General features: G+C 28.3%; 2 protein-coding genes across 6 annotated transcripts in view; one reads left to right on the top strand and one right to left on the bottom strand.

Moving 5' to 3' along the window:
• Positions 1-25,061, top strand: part of LOC114126475 (uncharacterized) — a 73,916-nt gene that overhangs the window by 32,699 nt on the left and 16,156 nt on the right. Inside the window, exon 3 of the mRNA XM_027990432.2 lies at positions 12,110-12,292. Within this exon, the coding sequence (XP_027846233.2) occupies positions 12,110-12,292 (183 nt within the window). The remainder of the gene's footprint in view (positions 1-12,109; positions 12,293-25,061) is intronic.
• LOC126552846 (PRKCA-binding protein-like) lies at positions 3,351-5,581 on the bottom strand. Of its 5 annotated transcripts, none has more exons than XR_007606299.1 (9): positions 5,442-5,581; positions 5,271-5,385; positions 5,037-5,165; positions 4,674-4,947; positions 4,425-4,558; positions 4,177-4,361; positions 3,742-4,033; positions 3,603-3,668; positions 3,351-3,528 (listed from the first exon to the last, which is right to left on the bottom strand). XR_007606299.1 is itself a non-coding variant. In XM_050207909.1 (9 exons), the coding sequence occupies exons 1-8, from the start codon at positions 5,516-5,518 to the stop codon at positions 3,644-3,646; spliced, it is 1,212 nt and encodes a 403-aa protein (XP_050063866.1). In that variant the 5' UTR covers positions 5,519-5,581; the 3' UTR covers positions 3,351-3,528; positions 3,603-3,643. The 5 variants fall into 5 exon arrangements, 3 of the variants coding, with proteins under 3 accessions (XP_050063866.1, XP_050063865.1, XP_050063864.1); XR_007606298.1 differs by having other exon boundaries at positions 3,351-3,525; XM_050207909.1 differs by having other exon boundaries at positions 3,603-3,649.

Raw genomic sequence — 25,061 nt, 5'->3', positions numbered from 1 at the left:
ATACTTAATAGATACATACTTAATAGATGGTGACTAGTTACACCTATTTTTTGGACTGTAACGAATTTTTAAAAAAATTATTCTTCTAAACAGATAATAATCAATAAGAATATTAAGAGGAAGATTACATGATACAATAGACATCTATACAATGCAATATTACAATGGCGTTGGTTAAATAAAAGTTAATCCAGTTATCCGTTTATGATAACTGGTAATTATTAGCAGCAGCTAGTTAGGGCATGGATAAATACAGTTTATTAGGTAGGTATAAAAGGTATATTGATACAATACGATTATGAAATATGCGCTTGAGGTGTCGGTGTTTATAATATGGTTAAACTGTATTTGAGGTATATATAATTTAATATAATATGATATTGAATCACTAATGAGTATAATAAAGTATGTATAATAAGAAATAATAAGGTTATTGATATTAAAAAAAACCCGTAGCTACTTATGTATACACATTAAAAATCCGGAAAATGGCACAACGAATGCAAAACTTTAAAAACAAAAAATCTTTATACCTCAACAAATACTTTATTACAGACATATTATATGTCATATAATATTATATATTATATTAAAAATATTGTAGCTTGTTAAAATAATTAAAAAATACAATATAATATAAGAAAATTTTTAAAAATATTCAAAATATTTATACACCTGCAAACTACGTGCTGACATTATAATACATAGATACGTTTTTGTATTTTTCGTTGAAAATAAGCGTCGTAAACGCTGTGGGGAGTATCATAGTTTTCACGAATATAATAACACGCGTTTATTAAAAGTTCTTTGCGGTAAGGACCACGACTAAAAACCTATATCTCAACACAAAAGGTGTAACTTACCAACTTAACAGAGATACGTTTCCTATCAGTGCATTACTTCGTTTTTTTTTTTTTTTATTTGGAATCCACGACGATATACAGGGAAGTTGTTTTCACGGTGCTTCCTTCTCGCCCACATCGTTTATTGGATACAATTTCACATACAATTACATTGTTGTACGCTTTATAAAACCGAGTATCGAGTGACTTGCATTCGTGAGAATTGGATATTGTTTGCGTTAATGTTAAACTTGAGCGAATTTGGATGTATTGCTGCTGGTTATACATCTGTATATCAATTTGTTTGGATGTTGGCCATGGTTTCCCTTGCTCTGCCGTCATCAATTTATTATATTTTTCTTCTTGGACTAACCTCAGTTGACCTTAACTTATCGTTCTGTTGTCCGTCCTAATGTAGCATTACCTTCGCTATAGCGCGTATAGTATTCACTCACTACTATTGGCTTTGACAGTTTTTAATTTCGTTGTTTAATTTAATGTTCTTTTTTATTGGTAGAAAGTTTATTTAGCCCACGTAGGTAGTGAGTTGTTTATCTAAATCTAAGTATGTTTATAAAAGTAACATTCAATAATTACAACAGTATATTTACTATAAAATAACGATTTTCCTGTGTTTATAGTTTATAAAATTCCAAATTTTATAAATAAGACGTACCTGTTAAATAAAACAAAAACAAATATATAATTAAAGTTTACATTTTCTAAGTTAAGCTTATTACGCTTTCGGCACTCCGAAGGACATCGAAATGAGCTTACGTGTATAAGTATCGACAAAATCATAAATGAAAAGCACTGTAGAGTCGGGAGACTTGGGTAATGATTATAAAACATCGTCGAGGATCGAGATTTTATTGAAAACCATTGCTCGCTTGTTTATTATATCGTTTTTGCGCAATTTTATTTGCGTATGGTTCTTAGAGATTCTCTTGAAATTACTCGCATATATAATATGTATAGTAAATCTTTTGATCAGTTTTTCAATCTCTAGAAGTGCACGCACCGCTCGCCGAGCTTTTTACGCATTTCTGTTCTACTATTTCAACTACTACAACCCATTGAGTGCAAGTGTTTACGGAAAGATAAAAAATAAATATAAATACAGATTATCGTAAAAACCAATAGCTCGAACCCCTTTTTGTATATTACACGTAACGAATTTGAATGCGTACCGATGACAACAGGATTATTATAATGTTGTATAATAAATCGACTGACAATATCTCATCTCTAGCTTTAATAATATAATATACACGTTTACTATTTTTGTAACGTAATAAAATTGTACAAAATGTTTTCTGTTTATTGCTAAAATAACATTATTTTAAATTTAGTTGAATGATATCACGTTTAAATTAATAATTTCTATTTTCAATCCAGAAATTTTGAAAGTAATATTACTTAATTAGTAAAATAAAAACATATGAATTATTATATATTTTAAGCAAAATTTAATAATTATTAAAATTTACATCGTATAGTATTAGAAGTTTTAAATAAAATGTAAAATGTACGATAAAAAAAAAAATAAATAAAAATAATAAACTTGGTACCAATTGTCTAATATACTAATTATATAATGTTATCTTGTTTTTGTTATTAAAAATTAATATTTTTTTAAATGTTAAATTATTATTAGTTTAAACTTTTAAAGTAATTCACTTTATGCTATATTTTTATAAAATAATTTTTTTATTATAATATACATTTTAATATTATATATAATTATTATACTTAATCGTGTAAACAATTTTATATTATTCGTATTATTTATGCTTAATAATAATTACTCAAGTACCTAAATAATCATTATTTATAAGTTATATTATAACCTGTTAATTAAAATATAGCTATAAAATATAAATAATAATTAAAGTCTACTAATTTGTTGAAATGTTTTTTTTTCATGTTCAAGTGATTTTAAGTTGTAAAAACTATAAAATATTATTAACTATAATAATGTGATGGTGCTAAACTAATAGCGTTTAAACTTATAACAACGTAGGTAATTATTTTTATTTAGCTTTATCATATTTTATTAATACCTGCTACTGGTTAATTAACTACTGTCTTTTATCGATTTCGATAAATAAATGGTGTATGCATAAATAACAAGATATAATTAATGCCAATTAGTAGATTGAATTTTTTTTATTCTAAACCAAATTCATTGCAATGATTGATGATCTAATGTATTTTACGAGGGAAAGACTTATGATTTTTTCAATACTACTTTTATCTCAATATATTGTATTGGTAAACTGAGAATAGTAGTAACGTTATTTTTAGCTAATATAAAGAACGAATTAACAATTTTATATAAGTATAAGGTCTTTGGATTTGACTCATTTTTAGTGATAAATAATGAAAACTATAAACACTAAATAGATAAAAAATAATTATATAAATTATTAAAAGTGACTATTTAGTTGTAGGAACGTACATAAAGTATATTTTATACATAAATAATAATACACACACAAAAACAAGTATGAATCAATAATAGAAAAAAGTATAATTTTCAACTAACTTAAAAAATAAAATTATAACTTATAAGTCTTAAAAGCAGAGGGGAAGATTCTGTTAATGGACGTTGGTTAACATTATTTGGTTAATCTGTCTCCAAGGATTAAATTGTAGTAATTTCTGTAGTAATAATAGTGTTCTGCTGAAACAGAATTATTGTTTTTAGCTGATTACTTATACTTTATATACAAAAAATAATATCAAATACTTAATTACTTGTAATTTTTTTGTTTTTTTTTTTTTTGGAAAATTTCTGTTTACTCCTAGATTATTTGAAATTTACTATGATTTATGTAAAATATAATTTCTATAGTAAATTAGTTAATTTGAATACAACATAAAAATATTTTTTTACATTATTAAGGTCGTCTAAGTTAACTTCTGGCTGTACTGAATCATATTCAAATGCAGTACATTTCAAATCCATTTCAATAGGAAAGAGCGGTGGTTCATTAGTATCGTTATCCCCTCCAAGTATCATCCAACTTATTTCATTATTAAAATTAACAATTTGTGAAGCAATTAATTGGAATTGATCTACAATATCATGCACGTGTTTACTTTCCAATAGTTCAATTTTGGTTAATACGTCTTCTCTAATAGCAATAAATCGTTTTCTTGCTGACTGTTGGCATCTCAATAGCAGCCTGCATAAAAGTATACGATAATATGGTTTTAACATAACATTTTTCTTGATTCATTATATTTAGTATTTACTCTTTATTTATAGGTATATATTAATATACTATAACTGATAACGTATATACATTTTTTGTATCTATCGAACTACCTGTATTCATAATTTCCTGTTAAAATTCGACGTATAGGATAATCTAAAGAAGTCTCTTCATCATCAAGCTCTTTTATTTTTAAACAGTAAGATAAATATTCAAATTTCACATCAGCATATTTCCGTATTGTTTGCTTGGTATCTGGAATAGCTATTTTCAGGTATGTGCTAAATGACTTGGATGCCTATTACCCGGGGCTATTATTTATATTAAATATTATAATAATGTAAGCATTTTTTATACTTACTAGTTTTAAAACATTGATTAGAGTTTGTCCTTGACGTTCCATTCGCCTGTGATACTCACCAAAGCGCATTAAAGACATACTAGCTCTAGGTTGTGGTTCCCTAGCACCTATTTCTGAAAACGAGTCCCCAAATTCTATAGGAAATATACAAAAATACACAAATATGTAATTACAAAATAATTTATAGAATATCAGCAAGTACTCAACTCACTGATCATTAAGAGTGCTTTAACTTGAGACAGTGCATACCTTTATAACATTCGGTTAGAGCATAAAACGCGCCAAGTACACATTCTGTGTGATCAACCAAGCACCGATATGTTTGTTCTAAGTTATCTAGCTCTTGTAAGCGTTTAACAAGACTGTCATTGACAAGCATTGCACGAGATATACCCAAATAATCAGCAGTAGTGGCAGATATTCCTTCAACTATCCTATGTTTAATTTTTTTTACTAAAATATCCATAGTTTTTCCTTGTTCGATATCAGCTTCTAATTTGTTATATTTCAAAGTTACTTGATCCTTGCATACGAATAAATGAACACACATTAAATATTTAACTATTAAAAATAGTTAAGTTTAATGTGAATAAGTAGAGTTATTTAACTCACACCACTTGATTGTATCATTTGTGCTACTTGCATTTTGTCACGTCCGCTAATACGTTCATCATTAATAGCTAAAAGCTCATCACCACTTTCTAATGCGCCATTTAATGCAGTTGGTGAATATTCCAAAATCTAAGAGATAATATAATTCACATAATATAATAAATTTATGATTGACATTTTATACATGACGTAAAAAAACCGATATCTGTTAAAAAATATTATGTAGTAATGTACCTGTGTAATGTATATACAAGGGCAGTAAGGAGGTCCTCCACCTATTGTAATACCTATACGATTGGTTTTCGGGTCCTTATTAATTTTTACAACCCCAGATGTTACTTTCATACCCCTAAACATGCTGTATTGAAATGAAATTATCATGGTGGAGTAAATATTTAAACTTACAATTTATCTTCAATAGAAAAATTATCATATTGATCTTGAATAGAATCCACTGTCAACATAAAGTCACACTCATACATTGTGAAAAAAAAATTCAAAAGTAGAACTTAATAACTTTATTTTTATGTTTTAATAATATTTAAACAAATAACCATGACAATGCAAATTAGCAATAATAATTGGAATTATTATTATAAATAAATTATATCGATATTAACAACTTGGAAATAAAATTACGTTTTAGTTACAATATGAAAAAAAAACATATTGTACAGTAAAGTTAGTAATACGATGAATATAAAATATGTTTTGTGTATTAAAAACTTTTCATCTGTAATTCCTAATACATCATGTTATGTGTATAATAGATAATATTGTCGTCAATATTGTTTATCACTGTTTGAATAAATAATAGTATAAACAAGATTACAATTTGTATAGGTACCTAAACATTTTTTATGGTTTTTTAAACTTGCCAAAATTGTTATTTGATTCAATTAAGCTTATTTTAGATTTTGAACGAAGTAAAAAATTCTATTTCATCAATTATCTGTAATCCAACACATTTAGTGAACGGTTTTTTATTAGATTTAATTTTATAATATTCATCCAGCTTTTCATAAATTACGAGTACGTTCCTTTTTTTCAGTTTTATTTAATATTGGTATGTAAATTAATAAACCCATGTATAAACTAATTGCACAATATAACCTGCGTTACATAAGTTCATAACACACAAACACTTACTAATTGTTATTTGTCAATTATAATTAATATTAATAATAAACATATTATAAATATCTGGCGACGACAGACCATCATCTGATAAGGAAACATTCATCTGATATCGGATGTGAAATTACTGAAATTAAATTTGATGTAGCTTTCATATAATATAAAGATCACAAGTAAAACATAATTAATTATCTTTATTTTCCTCGTTTTGTTAATGTAATATTCGATGTCATAAACAATCGCGGTGCAAAAACGAATTTCACTATTTATTTTGCATATTATCCAGTTCATCAAATGAGTGGTTTTACTATATGTGGATACATATACATCAACTATTACTATTGTTTTTTTATTTTTTTTTTTGTGCATTCGGTATTGTATAATATTATTAATTATAATAGTGATGAGTTGAAGGCGGCGATTGTAATTCGTAGTAATTATAATAGTAATTGTTTGCTTACGGGGCACTAGTACTACTACATCACTCGAATGAAATAATAATATTCTCACAGATGTTTTATTTAATTATACGTCGGCGGTGCGTACGATATTCGCCGCACGTGTGTAGAATAAACGATTAAACGAAACCAATTATTATATTATTATATTACGTTATTATTATTATTATTATTATTGTAATTGTAATATTATGTTAAACGTGCCGCAGCTTCTCACACGCGCGCTTGAGAAACGGCAGTCGTTTGCACGAATCTTAACTGTATGTTTTTGCTTTGCGTAGGTACACACGCCGCCGCCGCCGTCTGGTTTTGTTATCTACACGTCATCATTTTGTTTATTTTATATACCATAATATTTATAAATGAGCGTTGGCTGTGCAATACGTAAAATAAGGCCCGGAAAATAATATTGTGCTCTTGTCTTTGAAAAACGAAAAAATGCAGTGGGGTTAATAAATTCACGGATTATGCGTTTTAGTTGATAAAAATAAATAATAACGTATCAGAGTTTTGTCAGTAATACTATTTGCGACAATACACAATACTATTTAAGTATAAATTATAATTAATATAAATATTTTTACGACGACGACGATTCAATCGCATATTATGACGTATTACCAATTAAACTAATATTTAATTTTTCAAAGTGCCTGTCTATGGTTTATAAATTTGTAGGAATCTGGCCGTTTCGGAGAACAACATTTTAGCGAACGCATTTTTTTTAAAAAAAAAATAACCAATTCGACGAAAGTATAATATATTATTTGTATACGTATAAATTATAAACATATATATATATATTATTCCGTATTCGTGGAAAAGCAATTTATGACTATCATCATAAAGTGCCTTTGCAAATTATTATTTCTATACAAAATTTAACTTTCCATCTTGTGTATGCACTATACGCAGGAAAAACGTATAATACAAAAATCAAGGATCTATCGCTGAAACGTCTTTCGCAGAATTGACCGACCATCGCCGAAACAAAAAGTACTAAGTACAGCTTTGGTAACACGGCCGTGTTGTTGGGCATTCATTAGAGTTTGTTAAGGAAGGAAAATAAATATAATCTAAACGTAATAATATTATTAAACTTATTAATCAATTTATCGAAAATAATAAAACCATTTTTTTTTTTTTTTAATACAATTAATATGCCATTGGAGAGCAACTGAAAAGGTCTCATATAAAATGATTCTCTCGAATGTGCATCAATATTTACAATGACGTTTGATACTTGTTCCATTAAAATTAATTGCGTTTCACATAATATGTGTTTATATTCAAAACTTATATTTAACTTATAATTTTTACTTATTAAATTATGCATATTGTAGTAAGATCGTCAATAACTTAATAATTTCAATATTTCTGGTCGTATGTAAAACAAAAATGTAGTATGTTAATCGATTAATGGTGAGTGGGACTAAGTCTCCAGCGGTCTGCGTGCGCTGAGTGATGTTTACGATTCCTTAAAATCTCTGTTACTTACACCACATTTCGTCCCAATAATCATAGACAATTTATTTATATTCGACATTGCACTACTGGCGTACCTATAGCTGACGATTATACCGTAACGGAATAATTTTATAATTTAGAATTATGATTCGCGGCGATTTACATTGACGGTTGTGCACAGATCAGAAGATGGCTGTGGCCGGACGTTGAGTTTATTGCGAACGTCCGGCCGTGGAACAATATACATAAGTACCGTTTTGGATGACTATGTTATTATTATTTCGCATTCATCATCTACGACTTCCGTTCAATCGTATAATAAATACATTTATACGCCTATTATCCTATCCACATCGGATCTTTATTTCTATGTGCGCTCAAGATAAATATCAATAATACATACATTCATAATAATATTATTATTATACATTATAATATATTGAGATTTTGGCGATGGGGCCTTTTCAACTGCAAACTAGCTACTTTCGTACAACCACATAATATCACTGCAATGCGTACACCTATACTAATCATTATTATTGTCCCAATAATAAAATTATGTTGTGATTTAAATACGAAAATATTAAAAGTCCTAAAAGGTATTTCTGTGTATTATTTTAGATATTTTATACGATATTCAATCGATGCGTTGTAGCAACGGCCACCGGATAGGGAAAATATAAAAAGTATAATTTAAAAACTATTGAAAAATACGAATGTTTACAAATAATTATAATAATACGAAAGACATTTTATTTTTTCGTATACTATATAATAGGTATAATGTAATTTTGTGTATTTCTGTATACAATATGATATATTATTTAACCGTTTTCATTTCTTTTATATAATAATATATAGTCCATCAAATTATTGTATAAATATATGAACATATTATTACAGTTATATTTACACATCATTATTAATTTTATATTTCTTAAAGAGAAAAATTGTTGGGAGTTTGAGTAAAATTCATAACAAAATTTGTTTCACTTCACCGCTTAGGCTCCATAGGTAATAAATAGTTCATGACACACAATATCGTTGATATCGGACATAAGAACAATATCAATTATGAGTACCTATAACTTACCTAAAAATGTAATTTGAACGCAACAATAAGTACATAAGTATAAAAAGTACTTCAATTGAATAGTAATTTATATCAATCACGTTCGTTCTTCCGTCTCCGCGTGTATGTATTATATGATCTTTAATAGTGTACAATAAATACGCGCGGTCGCTTCTTGACACTGATTTGTATAAAATATATGTAATAATATGCTTGTGATTTATGATAAATAATTTATTTATATAGATGCGTTGTGAATTTATGGATGTACTGGATGTAGACTTACATTCTTATAAAATACAACCTGTGTACGTAATGCATAATAATTTTTATATTGTATATAATAATACTACGGTAATGGTTTCGATAATTAGATACATCATTACCTTCGTGGTATAGTGCGATAGATAATGGATTAGTAATAATAATAGTTTATTGATTTCAATGTTTACGATTAAATTAACAACAAATAAATATATAAATTATTACATCTGAAACTTGTGAAACTTGAGGAAGATAATATTCATATTTTTTATAAATTTATATGATGGCTAATATTAAGTTATAATATGAAAATCATTTTTATTCATAATATTTCGCGATGCATTCTAAATATTATTTACATCGTCACCACCGCCACTGTTCAAGATCTGGTGTTCGAGTGGACTGGATCGCGGTTATCGGCGCACCGATGTGTTAAAACGTGAATCGCATCATTATCATTATTTCTGATACCTATTGACCATGATACTCGCCAGTCGTCGTGTCGTGCACGGTGTACTTAATGTTTTTTTTATCGTTATTATTAAAGTAGAATATACATTTTAGTTTAAGGCGTGTGAGTTAAATATTTACTCATCGGAGCTTCAAGATGCAATCACTTAAAAACTCTAAAAGACAGTGTTCAATAGTTAAAGTACAAGCGTCAAAAGATTATAATTTAATAATGGCAAGAAAATAAGACATATTTTCTAAGACGTATTTCTATAATTTATCCGTAAAAAGCATTAACACTAACAAAAATAATGATTGTTAGATCATTGTTAAATTATTCTATGATTTTCCTAAAATAATATGCAATAGCAATAACGAATGGTGATCCTTGATATTTCACTCTGCGTAAATTTAATTGGTTCCTCTCATCAGCTGTTTAGTTTGTTTGATCGTGCCTAATGCTAAATTCTTATACTAAATCGCTCTCTTAAACATTTTCTAAATTTTAAGTATTAATTGATATTAATATTATTTTTTTTTTTTTTTGAAAATATTAAATTTGAGTACTTGTCGTTGTTCAAATTTAAATTAAAAAAAAAATATATATATATATTTTAGACTAAATCATAGTTACTCCTCTAAGATTATTTTTCTTATTAAATACGATAATAACTTAAACGATATACAAATTTTAAATTTAACATTTTTTTGAAAAATAATTTTTTAAATTTTATTGGCTTTTAAATAACCTGATTTGTATAGTTTGATAATATTATAATTATGCTTAAATAACTCAAATGTAGTACTATATTACACAATACTCGGAAAAGATTTTAAACAGCGATTTGCCGGTCAAACATTAGCAGTTGGAAAAACGAAGGTATACAATAATAAGTCTGAAAGTCTGAAAGGAATACGATCGAATAGTATATACCAATAAAATAACGGAAGGAGAAAAGTTACTATACATCATAACATTTAAAAAACACAAATCGAAGTTTTTAACTCAAGGTTCACCTGAAACATATACAATTTATTATATAAAAGCCAAATGCTTTTCTAAACACTTTGATATAGATAACGTATCGAATTTCGAATGAAATAAATGGCAAGGGGCGGCAAGTACTCGGTAAAAACACGTATTCTGCACTGTATTTATTGAAACTTTGAACACTTTAAAGTCTAAATTTTGTTCAATATTCAACGTTATTCAACACTAGTATTTTTTGGAAGAGCACTTTGCTTCCAATCGTGAAACTACAAAATAAATGTACGTAGTATGAAAAAACCCTAAAAAACTTGCCATAAATAATATGATACGAAATCAGATTATCTTTTTAAGTATTATAAAAATCCTTTCAATTATTTATAAATATGTCCATTATAACTAGTTTTAGTGGATTATCTCTGTATAAGTATAATATTATATTAAACAGTTTTAAAAGCGTAATGTAGTCCCACCTAGCTCGATCCTCACCCCTTACATTAAAAATGGTAAAAAATACATATCGTTTGTTTAACATAATTAATATAATTTCATTACCCTTTTTAAAATAATAAAAATCTCGTGAATACTACGCCATTGTTAATAATCATTAAACATAATTCAACTGCAGAATGTTACTGCATACAATAATATAGTTGCAGCGGTTCGTTGATCGTGTCGGATCATCTCTTCCGGCCTGCTAAGACCGCGGTGTTCAAGAGTCACGATATATATAGCTTGTCCAATCAAATTAATATGTTCCAAAGCCATACTATATATATATAAATGCATATACACTGATAATAATATAACGACCCATGTCGGCGGCGGGGCCAAAGTCCTTTTCTCGTCAATGCGACAAGTCATCCGAAGGATTAACACGATTTTCAGTAGCTACCACTATCATCACTGCGGTTTTGATCTTTCTTACTCTCTATCTCTCTCCCTCTCTCTATCTTTTTCGCTGTTGCCATCTTAATCCGAACTCTATATTAGTGTTTTACTTATACGCGTAATATATGTAATTATTTGATTGGTTGATTTGTGAAAGGGGTGAGAGTGAAAAAATTACATTTTTGGTAAACCAAACATGTTCTATGATATATAAAATCGCTATAAGAATAATGCGAATACTGCAATTTATTAGTCAATGATTACACTAAAATTATCGGTGGATGATCTCTTTTTAGAAAATAAACGGCCGATTATTTTCTTATTAATAGTTTTTGTCCCATTTCAGATGAGAGTGCTGTGCCAGGAGTCGATCACCACGGAAGGAGGAGTGGTGGTGGGTAGCGGTGCCGGACCAACGGAGCTCTATCCGAACGGCGATGAAGGTGTCGACGATGTCGGCAGGGAGAACGTCTTCGTACTCAATGACACCAGGGAAGCTCTGTCTCATGACGGCAGCGAACACAATTCCGTAAGTGAACATTTCATGTATAGTTGTATCTAAACGATACAATAATTTATAGTGCAAGCCGACTGTAGGAATAACCTGCAACAAAAAAATAAAATATTTTTTGTTGATGACCATTTGATTAAATGCTTATAATATTTTAATATCAAACATGGTACTTGTCTTGACCTAAAAAAAATGTCTGTCATATTATTATATGGTACCTATTACATGCTTTAGTTTGGTAGTATTGCTGACATTAAATAATTAATTTAGTTGTCTAAAATCTTAATACAATTTGCCTAAAATGACACTATTTTTCAAGTTAAAATGTTCTGGTGTTAGATAGTAGTACAATAATTTAATCAAACAAAAAATATCTGGCTCAGTTTGAAAAAGTGAAAAAATAGCTTAGGATAATGATATTGACATGTCAACAATTTGCAAGGTAAATGAAAAAGGTGAATCACTCAAATACATTTTCGGTTGGGGTACTAAGCTCATAAGATAATTATTGCGACAACATTACTAAAATAATCTTATTTTAAGTACGCAGGAATATACAAAATACCGCAATCCTATTATTGTTTTTTTCAGTAAAAATAATTTATAACCAAGTAGGCCATAACAACTTTTTTGTATTTTCGCTTAATTTTTACAGTTATTTCATACTTCATTTTTTTATATCATAATATTTTAATGTATTTTAATCATTTTTCTTAGTATTTCTAATAATATAGACAAAAGTGTAATAAAATAGATAGCTTGTAACAAATTATCACGGATACGAACATCAAACAAAAATACGTTTCTTTCGTTGTATTAGATTACCACCACGCAATGTACATTATCGTCACCCAACCAACCTTTAATTTACAACATTATTATCGCATATAATTAATTTTATACGTATACAATGGACGGTATCATATTTTAATTTTGAGTTGATAATGCATCGTTGTCGGATTGCCGGAGGGGGGGGGATGAAAATCAAACCAAATTACATGGTAAGTTCTATTATCATACACCAAACTCCTTAGACGTGATATTTAAGATACCTAATATTATTATATTATACTATACCTACGCTTAGTGTTTGCGACTATTTCGACAAAAATGAATTAAATAATATTATAAGGGATACACTTCTCTGTCATCAATATAGTAATAGTAGTACAGTAGTACGCGTTAATTACATCGATTTGTGTTTTTTTTCCCAGCCGACGAACGGTAAAATAATAATATTATAATACTTAGAACTCATCTGTCGTACTTACCGTTAGCGTTAGGTATAATATAATATATTATGCTGTGGTACATTTGATATGATATTATGTGTAGGTATAATAGGTATATGTGCTAGATTTATATACTTAAGTACTCAACATGACTGTGTAAATACCTCTATTATAATATAATTGTTATTCGTTGTTGAATAATATCGTTGCGCAGAACACTGCAGTTTAACAATGCAGAGGAGATTAACCTATTCTACGTTGTACCGAAAAAATAATATTAAAAAAATAGAGATATCCCTTGCACTAAAATAAAAATAAATTATTAATAATAATACTATATACCTATCGTTTTGTTGTATTATATATTTATTTTTGCGAGATTGATACATCTTCAATATATTTATTCGTTTGTTATTTTTATATTTAATTTAAAACAAATTTTTAATAATAGTTCATTTTACGAATTATGTGATAAAAACAAACTTTTAACTTTATTTTACGCTTTCTGAAAATTAATTTTTGGCCATTTTATAGATATGAATTTGTGTAATTAGTATAATATTATACACACAAGACACATCATGATGCACTATAGTACCTGCACAGTTCATCTAAAATCAGCATGAGATATTATAATAATAATAGACTTATTTTCACATTTTAAGCGTTAACGTGTAATGAAAATAAATATTAACAAATAAACTTAAAAAAAAATTATCGTATGTACGCTCTGTTTATTAATTGGTAAGGTATTATATTTTGGAACGACTTTTTATAACAAAATAATCTCAAAGTGCAGTACTTAGGTTTTTTTTTTCTAGTGTCGATATTATAAAATATTATTGTTCTTCCGATTATTACCATCATTATATTTTCGTACCCGATTTAGAAATAATTAACGGACAATAATAATATACCCAACTCATTCGCGTTGGGTTCTCCAATATGAATATTATGCTTAAGCGTAAGTACACTTTGTAATCCCCTTTCAGAAGCATGTTACCATGGAAAAAAATCTTTTTGAGCGACGTCGCTAGTCTCTCGTATTTATTATTTATACCAACGCACGCGGAGTACTGGTAATTTCTGCCCTACACATCAGGATGTATTATGTATATTATACTTACAACATATAAAATGTGTAAATATTATAAACCGTTGCGATGTGATTCCTAGAAAACGGTTGCAAAAAGGCCGTCCATTGTATTATAACGGCTTAGGAGAATTTTAATAACGCGCTAATAGTTACTTCGACAACGTATAACAAACACCCAGTACCTTTATTAATTAGTAAGTAAAAAAAAACATTTTTAACGTATTACAATAGGTATTCATGCACAAGCTGAGGTTATATATCATTATACTATGCGTCGCGGAACATCTGAATAATATTTATTATTAATAATAGTTAATTTTTGCATTATGCACGTCGTGTATTTAGTATAAAATCTATCGTTTTAATCGTTATTGCAAATTACCTAATGCGCAAACTCCACTTCCGCGGATGATATTTTATAATAATATGATTATGATAGCAAAATACTGCAGGTATTTCATAAATTTGATCGTTCGTAATAACAGCGTAGTTATAGTTACAAGGGTCGTAAAGTGCTGCAACAGTCAAAGTTAAAAATAAGCCACTGTAGTAAATTCAATCCACTCTTACTCGAAAGATAAAACTAGGGTTGAAAGGGCGCCTATTTTATAAGCAGTACTCGAAAGACAATTGTTATAACTTGCGACGTAACGTACCTACCATAATTATTATACTGCAGTAAGCTTTCTGTATGATCAATATGTACTAGCATATTATGTCATTGCATTTTATAAAACAAAATATTTTGTACTTACAAGAATCTATAGTTATAACTCTTATATAACAATTCAAATAAAAAAATAATACAAATATTATAAATTAATATTAGATGGCATGGTAATCGTCTGACGAAATTATTTTTTAAACTTTTTTGTATAAAAGATAAATTTAACATAGTATACTTTTCTAGTATCTTTTATAATATATAGTTTTAAGATGAATAAGTTATAAATTCCAGAAAGAATAAAAAAATATATAGGGTTGAGCCGATATCATACCTACCTCTTAATAATATTATAATATATTAAATGCATGCAGGATTCGAGAAGCAGCCAGCTAGGTTGTAATTTCCACTGATTTTGAAATATATATTGTCAGTGAAGCAATTGTATGTTTAATTAATCATGTCATCACTTTTCCGAAACTAATGTAATATAATATTTAAAAAATTGTCTTACAACTTTCGAATAAAGCTCGACCTCAGTCTTTGTGATCGTCTAAAATATTATCGTTTCTTATTGTTACCGTACTTTGTATGAACATCATCACATCTATAAGTCTACAACAGACAATGACTGCAAACATAAATTCAATAATCACAGTTAGTGTCAAAAATCTCTATCATTGTTTGTTATTTTTTTCCTCAAATATTTTTCCATTCTGAATCCAATTGCAAGTACGTTTTTTTTCGTCGGTCACTTTTATATGTTATAACACTAATAACAACAACTGCAATGACAGCAACAATAGTAATTATATTATTGTTATTACTGATACCATATTTTCTGTATATTACTACCTATCCGGTTGTTGAACCCAAATTCATATCTGTGTATAATATAAACGCGTGTAAAGTGTAATCATCTTGATGTTATCTATATTATAAACACGCTTTAGCTTTGCACTTTATTTGTGTCAGATCAACGGACATAAGAAACAAAACCGCATTAAGGCAAAAAACCACTACCTATATAATATTATAATACGGGATCAACAGCACTCAAAAAGTAATTTGCATTTAAACGTTAATTTAAAAAAAAAAATGTATGCTACTGTTAAATCAAACTTTATAATTGTACATCTGACAGTTGCCTACTTTTAATAAGTCAATGATAATATTTTAAGATATTTCTTGTTTAAAAAAATAATAATATTTCTTACAAGTCATAATAATATTAATATATTTGTTGTCTACAAAATGTTAAAAGAGAATACAAATTACTCCAAAATCGCGTTTTGTTTCTTTTTGCCAAATAGTATAATAGTATGCAGGCATGCATAATTTATAGAGTCATTCAAAGTCAAAGTATTATATTTAATATGATTAAGTAGGAGGAAAAAATAATATAAGTACTATAATTATAATATTATAGTCCAATTTCGAGTTTCGAGGGTTATGGACAAATATTAAATGCTACAAAATATATTGAGTTCCTGAATTAATTTAAATTTCGAAAGACGGTTTTAACAAATAAAGAAGAATAATATGGTACATACAAAAACCATTAGAAAACACGATATAATATTATGATATATAAATTGTCGACACGTTTCTTGGAAACTGTTCACTCTCCCAAAGAAGATTAAGAGCCAAACTTTTGAGACGCAAATAAATCGTATATTACAATAACGGATAAAGTCGAGTACCTACAGCTCTAAGATATATTTTACAAGTATATAGTCTGAGTGTCTGGCAATTGGTATCGCTATTCGCTTTACATACGGAGTGGTGTATTCAATAGATTTAGAATGATACATCATATTATTTTATTGTTAAGTCTAAACGAATAAACGAATCGGGCAAATTTGTTTTTATATTAAAGGCACACATAAAACAAATAAAAAAATATTTTGAAGAGGACAAAAACGATAATAAATATATTAATAAAATAATTTATCGTCGCACTGTGTAATAATAATAATAATATAATATTTTATACAGCCGTCAGTGGAGATAATAAAATGGTTGGTCTGAACAAAACGCATAGACACGTAAAAAAGTGTGATAGAAAGCTATATCGAAATAAAGCTGTTTCATACTTTTATATCTTATAATTTATAAAATTTTTATTTTTTATGTTTTTAAGTCTAGCGTCGAATGGTTTATAGCTTAGTGTAAATAGTCAACAATATAAGCCACAGTATATTATATAATAATTATTGGTCTAATGGTGTCAGATTGTGTTCTTCATTTTTTTTTTCTTAGCTTATTGGGATGGAAACGGATCCATTTGGTCTAGTAACTTAACTTAATGCCATATCATAATAATAACACTCAATCGCCAAATTCGCGCAGTTCTTAATATAATACGTAGTATACCGTCAGCTTAGGTGTGGAATACTGGAATACATGAGCTGAATATTTTTGACAAACTCACAAACTATCGTACTTTTTCCTTTTTTTTACGTACGGGAAGATGACTAGGCAGGGATCGATTGACAGCTCGTTCACGCAATTTCTATTGTCTAAATATAGTGTATGAAATAAGTTTAAATGGGTACGGTCTTCAAACACATTATTAATGATTTTTTTTTTTAAGAGTTATATTCAATCTATTTTAAACTGACACGATTAACATACGTATTATGTGTGAATGAAAAAATCATGTTAGGAAAAAACTCGGAATAGTGATGAAATATGCCACCCATTGATGCTACTTTCTTTTATAATTGAACGTTACGCGGCTAATAAAAGGGAATATTAATTCAAAAACACTATATTCTTACCTACTTTGAGGAAAAAAAAAATAATAATTAAAACCGTTTAAAACTTACAAAAGGTAAAATACATTTAGTATTATTTTATTCGCGTTTTTAGATGATCCATTTAACATGAAATCTATTTTAAATATCTAGTAAAAATTTAATTATTTCAGATTCGACTTATTTCCACTTCAATAATTATCCGTTTTATGTTTGACTCACTATTTCTATTTTTTGTACACACTGTACACTATAACTTATTCCTTTTTACATGAACTCAAAACTAAACCTTTAAATTAAATATTATTTTGGTACTAGTAAGTTTTTTAGCCTTTAAAATATTATGTTACATCTTTTTTATATCCCTCACACTGTTATTTTTTTTTATGTATTTTTATCAATTATTAAGTATTGGAAGATATCTTTATTATAGCTACCATTTACGCTCCGGGAGACTTTGAGTATTACCACTTATCAGGAATCTATAAAGAAGATAAGTTTCGAATTAGTAAATTTGAATGTGAAAAAAATCTTTTATAGAAGCATTTGCCTTTTTTTAATAACGATCTACCTATAGATATATATATAATACACTTTTTTTATGTTATAACTATAATAGGTATAGAAATCCAAATTTAAAATTCGATAACATAATTTTAGTTAAGTGAACGAGAATATTTATTAAGCTGTAGCAGCGAAATAATGTTTGCTGTTTTCAATTATTTTTTCCGCTGTTTAATGTACATCCGTAATACTATGTCTTACGTGTGATGTTTGAAAATGATTCCGCTGCATTTGTTCGATCAACCGTCAAAATGTTAAATCATCGTCTCGCACGCCTAATGAACGAGATTGAGTAGGTTTTTAAGGAAAAAAAAACAAGGAATGTTAATAATATAATGTAAAATCAAATAAATGTATTTATAATATGATATTTTAAACCCAATAACGGGAAACTCTTACGACAGTGGATGTATGCAAATAATTTTGTTAATTCTGGTAAAAATAATAAAAATAAATAAATACAAATAATACCTTCGTGGTATTAATTGAAAATTTTACTGGAAATATTTTATTTTTTACTTAGCTTTCAGTTTAGTTAATATAGCTTGGAAATAACACAAGTCCCACTTGGCTGATATTATTACATAGATAGGTAACTGAATTCACAATAATGACAACATTTTATAAAAATTCATAAAGAAGATTAGATGTTCATATTGCTAAAAAATATGATGAGAAATTGTTGAAAGTTTATGAACTGTTATGCTATAGGAGCTCTTGGTGCCTTTTTTTTCTATTCCCATTTAAAGTTTTAACTATATTTAATGGCCATATTTGATTTTACTATGTAGGTATAACATTTACTCTGTGTTATGCATATATAATTGTCAATAAATACGTACAAATCGTACAATTATTATTATTACAACTATCACAGTTATAATATATATAATAGCATGATAATAATTTACTCTTCACCCTATTTTGTCGAATAAGCACGACATTTTTGTTTTTGTATACATATATATATTATTATTTTAAACATATTTCACAATGTGTATATTATGCGCGCTTTTCAGTTTCAAAACACGTACGCAATTTGATAGAAGTTCACGTAAATATGGACCTGTATTATAATATTATATATTATTATCATGAACATCACGATTTCGTGACATAATGATATAATATATTACATTGTTGTATACTTGTACGTAGCTTACCGTTGTTATTGCACCGTTGTGACAAAAAGCGACCACTATCTCGTATAGAGTGTAAGCCGATATTATTGTGAACTATGTAGTAGTAGTTTTGCGTTTTTCGTTCAAATTTCCGTCTCATTTTCTACTTCCGGATTCGATCGTTTTATCGTGCGCAGTACGGTATACCTGTGTATTACCTATACTTATAACATATTATTATTATTTTATACGTTAATCCCTAATGTGCATCTCCGATGCATTTTATTTTTAATTGCTTCCAGCATACAAATTAATACAGCTCAATGATTACAACTATACATATATATATTATATATGTATGTATAAATGCATTGTAATATTTATTATACTATTTCTGCAGTACAATATGAATGAAAACCGATCATTTTCATCGGTTTGAATCATTGAGTAGTACTTGCAATTCGATTTTTCGGATAATACAATTTACAATATGTTGACGTACAATTTTCATATTATTATATTGCAAACTATATAGTTCTGAACGTTTATTAATAAAGTATTTTTGGCTTGTATTCGAAAATCAAAATAATACCATACACGCACACTATGATGTCGATAAAAGCGTGTGAGTATATAATATTACATGATATCGATCGAAGCTGCAGAGTTTTCGAAAATGAGTTGTGTGTGCGCTATGTAATGTGTACAGTTCTGTCTAAATAAAAGTATCGTTTTGAATTCCCAGAAAAGTCTCAGCATACTATAATACAATCGCCAACTTGTTATTTTTTACGACTTTCGTCGCCAACTTGATTTGATGCAATTTAAATGATGTCTCCGTCACAGAATCAATGCGGATATTGTCTGATGACACGAAATCTAAAACAGAGCAGACAGTTTTATTTTTCTGTTCCGTACATTATATTATGTAGCGTACCAAAATCCAAATATATTTTACAGCATTGCATTCAATCATTGTCATATGATAAACCTAACAGTACAAAAATTCAAAAACGATAGGAATGTTAACCCTTCAGCCTGTAACTATAAGATAATAATACAGTCAACTTGACTATACGTACATCGATACACAGTATGTCATGAATAATATACATCAACTTAATACAGAAATTGATACACAAAACATGATCACCTATAGTCACCTTCATTTTTCTTATTTAATAACGTAGCTATTCAAAATATGATTTTTGGAATTTTTAAAATAACTAAAATTGTTGATATTTTTGTATTAATAAATTTTGGAAATACTAACTTCTGATTTAAAAAAAACACACACCTCCCCCTTTTAAATAGTAAATTATTTAGCAGATAATTTAATTAAACATTGTAATGTGCCTAATTCATAATTCGTACGAATGGTTCATAAGTCATTAATACCGATAGTGTTTAATATTAAGTATATATTATTTGATAACATTTTCAAATCATTTTGGCTCCCATATCATTTAAACCCATTATTATAGATCTATTATTCTTAGTGCACAAAGTTGAATAACTCAAACATTATTCGTTCAAATTTTGATTTTGATGCGTCATTATTTGTAGAAAATTTACAGTTACCACATAATTTACAGTAGAAAAAGAGGTTTTTATTTGAAAACAGAAGTTTGTATTTCTATAGCGCACCCCAAGTAGTATATTATATCTCTGACGTTTATTGTTATATTATATGTGGACAGCATAATGACATAATATATCGAATGTAAACGAAATAAGAAAAAAAAAATCATATGACCAGGTCGTCCAATTGGAAAAGTAAATATATATTATACATATGTATATAAAAAAAGACAATAAAAATATCTATGTAGGTTTTTTTCAAGTCCCAATTAGGTATCTAGGTACCTATATTATTTATTGTATTTTATATACGAAAAAATCTTGCTTACGATAAAATATCACGTTCAGAGCTGAAAATATAAACGTGCTAAATACCGTAGCGAACTTAAACACACTCATACAACTATTGTATTATTATCTCTTTATTATTTATTATCTATCATTTTCTTTTTTTTTTATCATTGCGGGCAATGGTTTCAATGGCATCCGCCGTGGGGAACGAAGTCTTCTGTGAAAAATTATAAAATAACTAAAAAATGTACGTAATGTATTACCGCTTTCGAAACAATTAACTCTCACATACAATTGTTTTTGATATTATGATATATCATATTTTATAATCATAATTATATTATATTTATCTGACTCGTATACCATACCTGCTAGTGAAGGAAACATGTAATGTACAGAGGACAGATACAATGTGAAATATGTGTTGGTAAATGTAATATTTCATGATTTCGGTCAAATGCATGCAAACACGAATTATAATAATATGTGTTGTGAATATTATAGTTATTCGTTCTTAGAATCGACCGTATCCGTTTTAGGTGACCACTGGTCCACTATTACGTACGATAGGACGTATAATGTATTATTATAATGGCGAAGACGTAGCGTGTAATATTAGTAATATTATTAATAAAACTATACAAAAATCATCGCTAGTTTTTAATTTTTTCCCGTGATAAATTAAAATCTATACATACATATTTCCTGCTCGTTTAATTTTGCCGCGGTATTAAAAAAAATAATTTGTCACGGTTCGGATGAGCTAAGTCGCGGTGGTTACCGCGTGAACGAAGATAGGGTATCAGGGTATAAAAACGGACACTTTATTACGGGTATACGTTTTTTCTCCTTTTCGCAGTGGGTATCACATATTTTGACACACTTAAACGTTACAGTTATGTCGGCAACCGCCACCGATCTAACCTTGATAAATTAATTCGTTAACCGCGCGTGTTAAGTGCGTTTCTTACTGCCCGGGAGTACGTGAGCCGCGTAGTTTCATTTTTTTAACATTTCTTGTTTGTTTTTTTTTTTTTTTTACTATGAATCGCACGTCATAAAAATATAATTCAATCATCATCGTTGTCGTCATATCTGTCGGAAACGTGTTTATAATTTTTTTTTTTCACTTACTTATTAATAATATATTATTGGAACACAATATTATTTTATTAAATACATTATATTATGACGCACCTATAACATTTATTATATCGATTGATTCTCGAAAGACCTAGATAACGAGTTACGGGCCATCACGTATCCGATGTATCAATTAGTTATTATTACCGTCATTATAAAAATATATACTAAGGCCCCCGCAAACGCGTGGTGTTTATAGAGAACTCAACACATTAGATTTGTAAGGCATTCGACACGGACAATTAAATGGGGAATTGTGAACAATGTGAATTTAAAAAAAAATGTAATTAATATATATTTAAATGCCGATTCAAAATGATTTAAAATTAGAGACGATAAATTGCAGTGACGAGTTTTACTAAGCCACAGACAATTAGATACACTGAAATTTTATGAGCATTAAATCAAAACTTTTCAAAAATATTTAAATAATCCAAAGTCCCGTGCAGATACTTCTGCAAAGCATCTTGTAAAATAGGGATCTTGGAGAGGGTGTCCAAAATCTGTCATCGACCTTATAATAGTTAAAACCAAAAATATATAAGTGGGTCCTATATCAGTATTTGCTACCATTGCTGGTATTTTTGGTGAAATTACAAAATGCCAGAGAAAAACGATTTGACATGGGAAAAAACTGACAAAAATACAACTGCTTTTAAATAAGAAACCATATTTTCACTACAAATAGAGGAGAATGCCGTCTGTAATTACTTTTGTGGAAATAAGTTCTTCGTGTTTGAAAAAAAAAAATAACAGATTGTAAGACTATATAAATATCAGCATATGTGAATTATAATAGTATGAATATTTCTGAAAAAATTTACTATAAGGTTGAGGGATGAAGGTTAAAATATGTGCTTTAGTCAATCGTGGATTGGAATATAAAAGTATGAGGTGGTATATTTATTCAGAGCATAATTATTGTATGGACAATTTTCAATACTTTCCACTAGTTAAAAGGTTGTGTTAACTATCTGTATCTATACTAAATTTAATTTGAAAGTATTATAGTGTGAGTGTTATTTAGGTATAATATAGCAAAGTTTGAATGGGGCATGGTTTGCTGTATAGCCTGTAGCACCGCAACTCGCAGTCTTAACTTCGGTGTCTCGGTTTTTGTTGATAATATCTACATTATATCTAAACTTCAACCGAGTGACGTTTTTTAAAGTATCATGCTCGTCGAATAAATCATCATAAGACGTTTTTGCCATAATAATATTTATAATATAAATTATAAAAAAAAACGAATTCAACGAAAATAGAAACCGTTCAAACGACGAACAGGTGCAAATTAATATGTGCGGTATTCGTTACACACACACACACACACACACACACACACACACACACACATACACAATATTAAGTATATTTTACACGGAGTGACGCGCTTATAATATTATTGTTTAATGACGGTAAATTATGCTATTAGTGGATTGTCGTGTTCAGAGAGTATATTATTATTTATTATTAAAGGCGTCCGCGGTAATCGTTTGGGTGTTTAGACATCCGAGCTGTCCGAGAACACTGAAGGGCAATTGCGAACGACGTTAATGGAACATGTCCGGATTCCGCGACGGTGGTCATCTTCCCACAACCGCATCTCGGTGGGCGTGTGTATATAATAATATAACCGACACACACATATTATAAACATACAACATTAAATGATATTATATTATACGCACGCCGCCACTGTCCCGGTGTATATTACCTAATCCGGTTTCCGGTATAACAGAGACGCGTACACTTCTCTAATAAAATATTATACACATTTTAATGTATGGCAATAACGATAATGATAACAATAGTAAATAGTCGTTAAGACCATCTCATCTGGCGACGGGTGTTTGGCCGGCCACCGCCTCAGCTGTAGCGATACGCACTGCACCACACAGGTCGGGTGCTGTGAATTAATTCACAGGTTTGCGCGTGGTTATTTTGTATAGGTACCTGTCTACTATGTATAGGAGGAATCGCATTCGATCAAAGTTTATCTTACGTTATTACTGAATGTAATTCAAGCGATTTTTATTTTCGTGAAATTTATACGACAAAATACCTACCTAATATCATTACCTATATCGAGTACAGTGTACATAGAGCTGCAATATGGAAGAAAATAATTGTACTACATACATTTATTTTAACATGTAAAATTTGTTACATGTTTATTAAAAAAAAAAAAAATAATAAATAATAATAACAATAAAAATTAATTGTCTCTTTTATTTAATATTATTTCTATGGGTTAAGCACAGTCCGGCACCACACAATAAAATTATATTGTACTGTAGTATTTAATTAAACTTATATTTACTCAATTGATTTTG

The sequence above is a fragment of the Aphis gossypii genome, chromosome X (assembly GCF_020184175.1).
Source record: "Aphis gossypii isolate Hap1 chromosome X, ASM2018417v2, whole genome shotgun sequence".
Taxonomy (NCBI): domain Eukaryota; kingdom Metazoa; phylum Arthropoda; class Insecta; order Hemiptera; family Aphididae; genus Aphis; species Aphis gossypii.
The sequence above is the reverse complement of the archived record's forward strand: the minus strand, read 5'-3'. Positions and strand labels throughout refer to the sequence as shown.

Bases quoted from the DNA above. Each gene is read 5' to 3' on its own strand.
- LOC126552846 (XM_050207907.1), bottom strand. From the start codon at position 5,518: ATGTATGAGTGTGACTTTATGTTGACAGTGGATTCTATTCAAGATCAA. The intron at 4,559-4,673 runs GTATGCACTGTC...TATTTCCTATAG, and splicing joins TCTAACCGAATGTTATAAAG to AATTTGGGGACTCGTTTTCA. The intron at 3,526-3,741 runs GTAAAAAAATAT...CTGTTTCAGCAG, and splicing joins ACTTAGACGACCTTAATAAT to AACACTATTATTACTACAGA.